The 11,177-nt window shown below is 43.2% G+C and overlaps 1 protein-coding gene across 1 annotated transcript; it reads right to left on the reverse strand.

Moving 5' to 3' along the window:
• Window positions 1–322: 322 nt before the first annotated feature.
• On the reverse strand, window positions 323–10,377 carry nptxrb (neuronal pentraxin receptor b; the record flags this gene model as incomplete). The annotated part of the gene is made up of 5 exons (XM_080721082.1): window positions 323–568; window positions 2,375–2,554; window positions 3,549–3,790; window positions 6,482–6,851; window positions 9,664–10,377. The coding sequence occupies 5 exons, from the start codon at window positions 10,375–10,377 to the stop codon at window positions 323–325; spliced, it is 1,752 nt and encodes a 583-aa protein (XP_080577208.1).
• Window positions 10,378–11,177: the final 800 nt, after the last annotated feature.

Consider the following 11,177-nt stretch of genomic DNA (forward strand, 5'->3'; position numbering starts at 1 on the left):
TTGACAAGAACCTTTAAATTACAGAATGCACCATCAGGTTCCTAACACATTCAAGGCATGCCAGAGGCTGATCCACCCGTGCTCTCGTCATTAAAGTGAATCTATGGCTGCGCACAAGCCTCACTGAATCCAACTGCAGACATAAACACATGAGTGTGGACATCGAGTGAAAGAAAAACATCTACACTGCTCCTAATTACCATAACCTTTCCAAAGGAACCCTCTCACAGCTCCCTGACCCTAAACAGCGCTTAACAGGACACGACCTGAAACATTTTGGCTGACCTGCCTTTCTTCTTCCCCCCAACACACAAGTCTTCCATCACTGTTTGGGACTGGAGAGGTTGGTTCTTTGTGCAGCGTGGCAGGGGTCCAGGGACTCCTTGGTGGCCCCTCCAAAGACATCCACGTCGTGGTCCGTCCACGGCGCGATGTTTCCCAGCGTGGAGGCGCTGCAGTCGGCCAAGGCGGCGACTTCGGCGGGCTTCAGCACCCTGTCCCACAGGTTGAACTGGGAGAGCTCCCCCACCAGGGCCTGGGAGGCATCGAAGCGTCCGCCCAGGGTGTCCTTTGGGGGAGAGGACATGGAAGGAATGAAAATGTCCATATTGCTAATCCACATTAAACCCATTTAGACCGGGTAGGCATTATTACGCATTATTACTTAAAACCATTATTTTATGCTTTAACTAAAAAATAGCAGATATACAAGCTCACAGTGCGGAACTGAAAAATCTTTAATATTTTTGACCTGATTCTATAAATGTCTTCTAAATCCTTCTAAGGTTTTTGAAAAACGCATGTTTCTACTGTATGTCAGTGGTTCTCAAACTTTTTCATGTCAAGGACCCCTATAATTATATGTAATTGGGCGCCGATCCCATCTCGAAGAATTATGTATCAGGGACCCCCCAGAAGCAAATATTTAGAGTTACAAATGTATTGTAAATTATATGTATATTAAAAAAGGATATATTCAAAGATTTGAAAAAATGTCATGATTTTTCAAAAATAGCAGATCTACAAGCTCGCAGCCAGGCACTCTGTGCCGCGTTGTGATCTTGTATATCTGCTATTTTTTAAAGTTAAAGCATAAAATAATGGTAACAGGTCTTAATGGGTTGTTTTAAGAACTAACTATTATTTTTAAATTAGGAGTTAGGCTTAATCAGCATCTTATCTTTGCACCAAATGTAAAAATGGTTATTCATTTAATGATTTGCCATTCCATTGGGACACCGCCAGCTGGCGGTGAGCCATTCCATTGGGAGGTGTCCCTTTATTTGATCAAGAGAATCTAGTTCTAATACACACGTTTTGTCCTTGCCCTTCCCGTATCTTCTGAGGAAGTCTCAATGCTGGTCGTCTCTCTAGCAACTCTCCAGCATCCCTCAGACACTGAGTCCCAGTTTTATGCTTTTGATCCTTTATTTAAGGCTGATGCACCAAGGGGATAAAAAGAATAGTCTTCTAGACAATCTAGGACAGAGATAGGAAATATTTATCTGTCTATCTAGACCTATGTAGGTCTGGTCTTTGTCCCTAGAATCAAAACTAAATGTGGAAAAGTAGCATTCAGTTTTTATGCATCATTTATCTGGAACAAACTCCCAGAAAACGGCTGCAACTCTCGGTTCTGTTAAATCCCACATAAAAATGTTTTCAAATTATTAGTAGTATATGTGTACTTACAATGACAGTAAATATTGTATTTTTTACTTAACTGTGTCCCTAATAGGTGTTTCCTATTAAGGAGATGCAGTGTTAAACATTTCCTCCTTTTAACTGAATTCAAATGTCCTTTTATATAAATATATGAGTTTCCTTTACTTCATGTTTTAAAGCACTTTGAATTGCCTTGTTGTTGAAATGAACGTATCTTGCCTTGCCTTGCCTTGCCTTTGTTCTACTACTATCAAACCTCCTTATCTGCTCCTCAAGTTTTATTAGAAAACATCATATCATAACAGTATGAATTATGATGTTTCTTACAGCTCGTCGTTGTCGGTTGGAAACCTCGTATCTCCAAGTTTCAAATTTGTACGTTCTTTCGCAAAGTAAAGCCCTGCTTCATCGCACAAGGCCGTCGCACAAAAGTAGTGAAAACAGCAGATCTACAAGCACACAACGCCTCGCACCGCGAGGCGTTGTGTGCTTGTGGATCGGCTGTTTTCACTAGTTTGAATCATTTTTAAATGATAAATGCAAAACAAACGGTTTTGGACATACACGGTTTTCACCCGACAACGACGATATAAAAAAGAAACAACAAAAGCCAATCATCAAACATAAAAACACAACAATATACCAAAACCAGCATATCATATAAAAGATGAAACCCATTGAACCTCTTCTATCCTTTCACGTGGCTCACCTGTTCCTGGCCCAGTATTAGTACTCCCCCAGGCTTGATGGGGTGCCAGGCAGCCAGTCCCTCTCCCCGGCCCTTCATCTTTCCCCCTTGATATGCCTTCCACACGCCGTCTCTCAGGGTCCAGCTCACACAGATGTGTTGCCATTCATCCTGTGGCAAGGAGAGTGGCAGCTGTGCAACCTGCAGGACAGAGAACACAGTGGTACCAAGGGCATCGCTGCACGGCAACCGTGCTTAAGAAGTTAGTCCAGCATTGATAATGTTACGTTAAATGGGTTTTGATAGGAGCAGTACATACTGTCATTGTCACTGTGTGCCATAATAAGGTTATTAACAAGAAAGATGCAATTGGAAATTGCAATTGTGGTTTCTGTAACACGAGTCACACTTGCAAATGAATTTCGTCTTACCATTTGAATTTTCCCCATTCAAGTCAATGATTATAAATTAATAAATTAATGGCCATATATGGAGATCTCTGTGTCAGTCCTTGTCCCTTTTATGCCCATATATGGAGATCCCTGATGTCATCAATATTAAGCCCATATCTTGGAATGCCCATATATGGACATACTATGTCAGTCTCATGTGGTCTATGACATCAGAAACCTATGATGCCATCTCCATATTTGGGAAAAGTTTAATTTTTGCATTTTCCCATTCAAGTAAATGAGACAAAAAAGGGAAAATTAATTCACAAATAAATTAGTAAATATAAATTAAACTATATATAACGCATCTCTTAGAAAAATGCACCCAGACATGTCTGGTTTGTCCATTCTTTCAATTAATTACATTTTTGGTCGTTTTACTGACTCACTATGATGGAGCATATCGTCGTTGTCGGGTGGAAACCTTGTATGTCCAAAACCGATTGTTTTGTATTCGTCATTTGTAAAATGATTTAAACTAGTGAAAACAGCCGATCTACAAGCACACAACGCCTCGCACCGCGAGGCGTTGTGTGCTGCCTTGTAGACCTGCTGTTTTCACTACTTTTGTGCGATGGCCTTGTACGATGAAGCAGTGCTTTACTTCGCAAAAAGATGTACAAATTTGAAACTTGGAGATACGAGGTTTCTGCCCGACAGTGACGATAATATGTAAATTATATTCCACTGGCTCCACAGTAGAATAAACGTACATTCTTAGTTCTTCATGACATCCCGTTTACCTTGTCATTGATGAGCAGCTCCACAGGGTTGTGTACTCCCTGTAGCAGCACCAGTTCATTGGGCTGTCCCGCCACGGAATAGGAGAAAGGGGTTCCGATGCCCCCCTCCTTGGCCTTGAGCCACACGCAGGCGGTGAAGGCATACATCTCGGGCATTTCTTTCCTGACAACACCATACATGTAGTTGGTACGCATGGGGAAGGACAGGACGAAACCATCAGGGAACGACGGCTCCGTCAAGGCTGTGGGTGCAGACAGGGAGAGGAACACAAATACACAGGTTTGTAGTATGTTGGCGTCTGAGTTTTGGTTAAAAAGAAAATCATGATTGAGTACCTGAGATGAAAAACAGTCTAAGTCAGTAAGTCCATATTTTACATTTTTGAATATAGATTTCTTTTTTTTTTTTTTTTTTACCAGACTTTAAACCACAAACTAGTTTTTAATCTGTCAAATTCATTTTTTTAATTTATATTTTTTACTCATATATGAATTATAAGACATAATACTTATGAAAAGTGGAAAAACAGTATATCTCCAACAGTTTGTGGACCAACAGTATAAGTCCGTACAAGCAATATTCAGCAGACAAAGGGAGCAGATAACATTAAAACAGACAATTGAACAAAATGAGAGGGGAGTGCATTAACAATTTAACAGATTAAAAATGACTAGTTTGTGGTTTACAGTCTGGTAAATCAAAAAATATTTACCAGACTGTTATTCGTCTCAGGTACTGTGTTTTATTCACAAACAGCAAAAATAGCAGATCACAATACAATCTTACAGCCTGCCACATTTGCAATACGTTGTGAGCTTCAAGATCAGCTATTATCGCTATTTGTCATACGACAAAGTATATATCAACTTAAGTGGTCAATGGAACGCTTCTCAATTCAATTAAATTCAACCTTTATTTGTCACACACAGCTCTTTGAATACACTTCTAAAAACAGTAGTGAAAGCTTATCCACATAGAGCAGGGGTCTTCAGCTGGGGGTCTGGGACCCCTAGGGGGTCCTCAGAGTTACTACAAGTAGTCCAGTCATTATATGAAAAAACCTAAAACGAATTGCAATAGTAGCAAACTCAACTGATTCTGTATCCTCATTATGTCCTTAGTGAGGGGAAAAAAGTCCCAAGGAATCCCATCGGGGCAAAGTTTTGAAAACGACCTACCTACCTTCACTTACTATACACTACACTATAAAGGAAAAATGACTCCCAAAAAAATCTGCTTTAAGTGGGATGTGAGGGGTCAAACTAGGGGTTTTTAATTATTCTGAATCCATTGCAAGCATTTGTTTTGCATGAAAAACATTCCTTGGGCTAAAAACGGACCCCAAAAGACTGTGAAAATTGATGACTCATCACTAAACCATCATTTTGAGGGGCCATTTCTTACTTACTGGACTAAAGGGGTCCTCCAAATCTTTGAGTGATAGAAACTTTTTTTCTCCATTTTTTATATTAACCACATGAACCCTAGTGTCCATATTCGGAGAACTTTAGCCAAGTAGATCGGCTATTTTCGGTAAAGAGGTTTGGTGTAGAGGTGAAAAAGAGCAGACTAAGTACAGAGTGAAAGGCCAAGTTTATTAATTATTTAAGTGGTTAAATATCTGAAAACACATTTGACATGAATCCAAAATACACTGATGATTGTGCTGTCAAACAATGAAACACTATGGAATCTATGTACAGGTTGTGGGGGTCCCTGCTTCATCTCTCTCTCTCAACTAAGGGGTCCTTGGCCTGAAAACGTTGACGACCCCTGACATAGAGTTTGACACTGCAGTATGTTTTCAGTGGCTAGCTCCATAAGGGACTGATGATGGTCGTGGCATGCATTTCACCCCACAGTCATGAGTCAGTCATGACTCATGAGTCAGGCATGAGCCACCTGCAGTCACTGATGGTGATAGGGATGAAATCAACAGATAATATCATCATCATGATATAGCCTCTCTACCTCAAGGACAAACTGCACTCCCCAGTGCAAATAAATGCTTGTATAAATGCTTGTATTTCCTTCTTAATTACTGTTCTGCCAACCTGCCTGTTTCGTTCTCTTTCCCAGCTGTCCACTTTCATTTTGTTTCTCGCTCATTTGTATCCTCTTGTTCTTGTATCTTGTATCCTCTTTTATAAAATTCTCGCATATTATCCTCTTTTATAGAAAATTCTCGCACAAACTTGTTGTTTTCATATTCATAAGCACTTTGTTTTAAAAGGTATTATACAAATAAAGTGTATTGTTACTATTTAATCTCCAAAAGTATTTGACACAATCATGTGTCCAATCTATTCCCATGTTCCTCCTATTCCCTTCCTCTCTCAAAAGACACTTCACCCTCCTCCTCCTCCTCCTCCTCCTCCTCACAGTGACATGCAGAGAATGTTAGAGAGGCAGGGGATGACATTTCTGAAAGGGCCTTTTGGTGAAAATATATCGAAAATAGCAGACCTCCAAGCTCACAACGTGTCATGCTGCGACGCGTTGTGAGCTTGGAGGTTGGCTATTTTCGGCGCGTGATATCACACTTAAGCATAATCAAGTGAATACTGGAAATGTGGCGTAACGGAACTGCTTTCTACACAGAGAGGGAAGTTCTTTCAACATAAGATGCTGCATTCAAGTTCAGGAGAGTTTGGACAAGGCAATTATCTTGTATGACATGTAAAGGGGGAATTTGCATTTCTTTCACCATAGTGAAAACTGCATTCATGGTCTGGAGAGGGCACTTTTTACAGGCGGTTAAAAGGGCAGGGGATCCAGCCCCCTTTGATATAAATGTATATGTGTGCACATCCCTGATCATCATCATCATCATGGGTCTGTGGACTTAGCCTTAGACTAATTCCTCACTGTGTGTCTGCCAGGGGGTGGTGTTGTGCGGTCTGGTTTATTAACCAGGCTACTGTGGACTCACTGTGCTCCAGCTCGGTGACGCGGTGGTTGACCGTGTCGAGGCCCTGGTCGATCCTGTCGTGGTGGCCCTGGGTCTCCTTCCTCATGGTCTGACGCTCCTTCTCCAGCATCTTGATCTTCCTCTCCAGCTCGCCCTCCAGGTCCTCCACGCGCCACGTGCCCTTGACTCTCCCCGGGGAGCCGTGGGAGGGAGCCTTGCCACCGGGAGGGGCAGGGCGGCGCCCGCCCGTGGGAGCCGCAGCAGGGCGGGAGGGAGCGCCGCCAGATGGGGCCGGCTTGGCATTATTATTGCCGACTGTGCTGCTGCTGCTGCTGCTCACGCTCACCGATGTGTCGGCGGTAAGGTTCAGTATAGCAGGACCTATCTCTGCCTGCAAGTGATACGACAGTGAAGGGGTGAATCTATAGGTAAAAGGAATACAATTAAGGCTGTCACAATTATTACATAATCGTCTAATCGCAATTATTTGACATAATCGCGATTATTTGACATAATCATAATCGTTTCCATGTTGAAAAATGTTCATATATATTTTTTAAGTAAAAGAAATAGTGGAAATAGCCGATGCGACGCGTTGTGAGCTTGTAGATCGGCTATTTCCACTATCAATGTTCTTTTTTAAGTATAAAGTTGTCAAATATGTCAGTAATCTCTTTGTATATTTAGGTTATGTGTCATATCTACCATGTGCAACTTCAAAGCCTAAAAGCCAAACAGAAATGTAAGTGTCAACGACAAAAATACAATTAAATCGTTAATCGCAATAATTTGAGAGAAAATTAATCATCATGTAAAATGTCATAATCGTGACAGCCCTAAATATAATAATAACAAAGAAGAATAAATAGGTAAATTGTGTTTTTGTATTGTGCTTAGGAGGATCCTCTTGAAAACGAGATGCTACATCTCAACGGGGTTATTCCTAATAAAGAATTTCAACACAGGTAACATAAAATAATAATATAGATCATTTTAAAAAATAAATCAGAATTCAGTTGCTGGAGTGTGTGTACGTGAGTGTGCGTGTGTGTGATACAGTATGTGTGTACACCCCACCAGTCCACCCGTCCACCCACCACCAAGCTCTCAGGGGTCTCTCTCTCTCTCTCCCTCTCTCTCTCTCTCTGTCTCTCTCCTGTCCACCAAGCTTCATCTTTTATTCATGCCTCTCCTCCGTCGTCAGCAGGTGAAGGTTGTTGGGGGGCAGAGGGGGGTGTCAAGTCTGATTTCTACTTAGTTACGGTGTTGTGCAGCGAATATATCAGATCTACAAGTTCACACAACGAGTCGCGGATGCGTTGTGAGTTTATGGATGTACTAATATTTCGGCCTGAGACGCCTTCATAGCTCGGTGCATAAATTAGGCACTGCAGTAAGTAAAGACTTCACACAGGCTGCTTGATGTGACACTGAGGAGCATGTGAGACATGCACTGTTTGAAATGAGGTTGCGGGGGAGAAGATGAACGTGGGTGGGAAGGCATGTGGCATAAAAGACATGGGTACACAGTCAAATCCTCAGCTGAAAGTGTGAATATTTACACTTGGAGTACGTTTCACTTAAATTAACATAAGGGATGCAATCTCGACACTGATTAACTCAGTTGATGATGCCATTGCCCTACAGTGTAGGCTATAAAAAAGAAAGTCTAAAATGAATAAGACAATATGAGGGATATTTAATGTAATTAATAGGACCCATAACTCATGTCAAGATGAACAGTACAGACATACATTGCCTAAATGTCCAATTAAGCCAACAGTGCTTTTGAAATTGCATGAGAGATGTATAACCTGGATGTACTGCCTAAATATAGGCTATTTTTGAGCTGTGCTCCTGAAACAGGAGCTATAGCTCCAACATCTGGTTTTGTCCAGTCAAAAACCAATGGGAAAACACGTTAAAAAATGTCCGGGCTTAAGTAAACTGAAGCACAGCTACAATGTTCGGCCTACATCCTGGCACAAACAGCAAAGTTTGTTGTCTGGTCGAAAACCCGGGGGAAAACCGTATTCAAACATGTCCGGTGCCAACGTTTGTTGTACGTCAGGGTCCCATTGGCCAAGCTTTGCAGGACGCGCTGTGATTGGCTAGCGGGACGCTTGATGAAATAAACTCATAAATAGCACCGCTCACTTCACACTAGCTGTGATTTTTCTTCGGTCATACAGCTCACAACTACAAGAACTCTACCTCTGACTGCAGCTTCATACTTCCCTGGCTGCATGGCCTGCTTAACCACATAGGCTAGAAGGGAAAGCTTTTGCAGAATATAGCAGGGGCGTCAATTGGGTATGGCAGGGGTATGCAGCTGCCATACCCTGGGTCCAGGGGGGGAAATAAAAGTTACTTTTAAATATAAATCCATGAATGTCTCTTTGTCTATCTGTTCTGGTTATTGTGTTGTTAAATTACAGTAAAATAACTACAAAAAAAATTACAAAATGGTCACTTGACAAAATGGTATATTCCCATCCCAGGTCAGCTGCACAGGTGCAATGCATTTTATTATTGTTAATTGTGGAACGTTTACCATGCCAAGTTTAGCTGCACTTGAACAACCATTCCAGGCTGCCATATCCAGCCCAAGAAACCGTAGAAACGGGGGGAAAATGTAATGTACTTCTTAAAATAAATGTACTGTATCATGCCTGTTGCTATATGGCAACATGACTGGTGTCTTGCACGCGCGCGAAGGCGCGCGTGCAAGACACCAGTAATGTTGCCATACCTTAACATTTTCTGAACTGACGCCACTGGAATATAGCAGATCAACAAGGTCACAATGCTTCGTTATTTTCAGCTAAAGCTTTCTCCACAATAACAGAAAACAGAAAATACACTAGCATAGAGCCCTATAGGGGACTCTGCTCAAACATATGGAGCTTAAGTGGTTAAAGGGATATTCCACTTAAGAAAATGTTTTTAATTTGCTTGATTTGGTATTTAGATATTTGATATTAATTGTATCAGACACTCTCCACCCAGGGCCAAAGGGTTTGTATAGGAAGAAGGTCTAATAAAATCTAAGTCTAATATATCAAATATCTAAATACTGAATCAAGCAAATTCAAATCTGTCCATATGGTGTTCACAAAAGCCTGATTAGACGATAAAATGACCAAAAGTTTTGTTTGAAAGAAAGTGGAATATCCCTTTAATATACATTAATTTCCCAATACCTCGAGTTTCTCAATGCGGTCCTTCAGGTCCATGATGGCCCTCTCCAGCTCCTCCACGGCCCGCGCCGTCTGCAGCTGCGCCGCGGCCGACGAGCTGACCTCGTCCCCGGCCATGAGGCGGCGGTTGCCGGTCCAGACTCCGACGCTGCGCTCCGGGACGTTCGTGTCCTCGTCCAGGCCGCTCTCGCACTCCGTCAGCTTCCCCGTGAGCTCCCGGATGGTCCTCTGGTCCATGAGGATCTGGTCGTTCTGCTGCAGCACCGTCTGGCGGAGCTCCTCCGCGCTCGTTCGGAGGTGAGTCCAGTCTTCGTCTCCGCCGGCCCCGTACGGCTCGTCGGCCTGTCTCTGTCGCCGGCTGCAATCCCCGACCGGCACGGGGGTGCAGATCAGCCGGTTGAAGCTGAACTGTTTGGGCGCTCCTCCGCCACCTGTTACCTCCCCCGGGCTGAACCCGTTCAGCGTGGGGACCTCCAAGTCGATCCCCAAGCCGTTCCCTCGGTCGTAGGATTCAGCACCATGGAGAGCGCCCAGAGGGCCAGCGTGGGCTACGGACGCCGTCGCCAGCGGATCGAGCAGCAGGGTCTCAGAAGTCAGCGTCCCGTTGTCGCTGAGGAGCGCGTCGCGTTTGCGAGGATAAACGCTGGCTATGATACAGATGACGACGCCGAGGAAGGCCAAGGTGCCTGCGGCCACCACGACCACTATGAACTTCATGATAGCAGCAGGGATGTGGCTGGTGGAGATCGATCAAATATAGATTAGAATCTCTTCGCTAAAAAGAAAAACGAGAAGCAGGTAGGCTAGTAGTAGGCCTAATAGTCTACACACAAGTTAAACAAAATGCTTTCGTTTAGTAACTAAAACTGACACTAATAGGCTATCGCATTATTGCAACCATAAAAGAGACATTGATAACGTAATTAGCTATATTGACTATTTGTCTGATCTTCGGATGCTACTAATAGGGCTATACTAGTGTTTAGGCTACTTAGCAAACATTTTTCAACCAAAAAACGAAACAAAAACAAATAGGCACTTACCTACTATAGAAAAATCACCGTCGTATATCAAGAAGATGCCTTGTTGTTTTTTCCGCCCTCCCCATGTAAAATTGATGAGAGCACCAGTGTACCAGCAGCAGCAGCGCTCCCTCTCGATGTGCTGATAGAAGGTCGCTCTCCTCCTCTCCGTGTTGCTAAGCTGCTCTCCTCCCCGCGTTACTATGGGGATGGGAAGAGAGGCTGTGGGCATGCGCCAGGCACGAACGCTGCTCCAGTGTTATCAAAAAGGAGGCGGGTGGTGTACAGTGGTGCGGTGTGTGGTGTGTGTACGCGAGTTCTTGAGAGAGAGAGAGAGAGAGAGAGAGAGAGAGAGAGAGAGAGAGAGAGAGAGAGAGAGAGAGAGAGAGAGAGAGAGAGAGAGAGAGAGAGAGAGAGAGAGAGAGAGAGACAGACAGACAGACAGACAGACAGACAGACAGACAGACAGACAGACAGACAGACAGACAGACAGAC

Source organism: Nannobrachium achirus (assembly GCF_963921795.1).
Source record: "Nannobrachium achirus genome assembly, chromosome: 3".
Taxonomy (NCBI): domain Eukaryota; kingdom Metazoa; phylum Chordata; class Actinopteri; order Myctophiformes; family Myctophidae; genus Nannobrachium; species Nannobrachium achirus.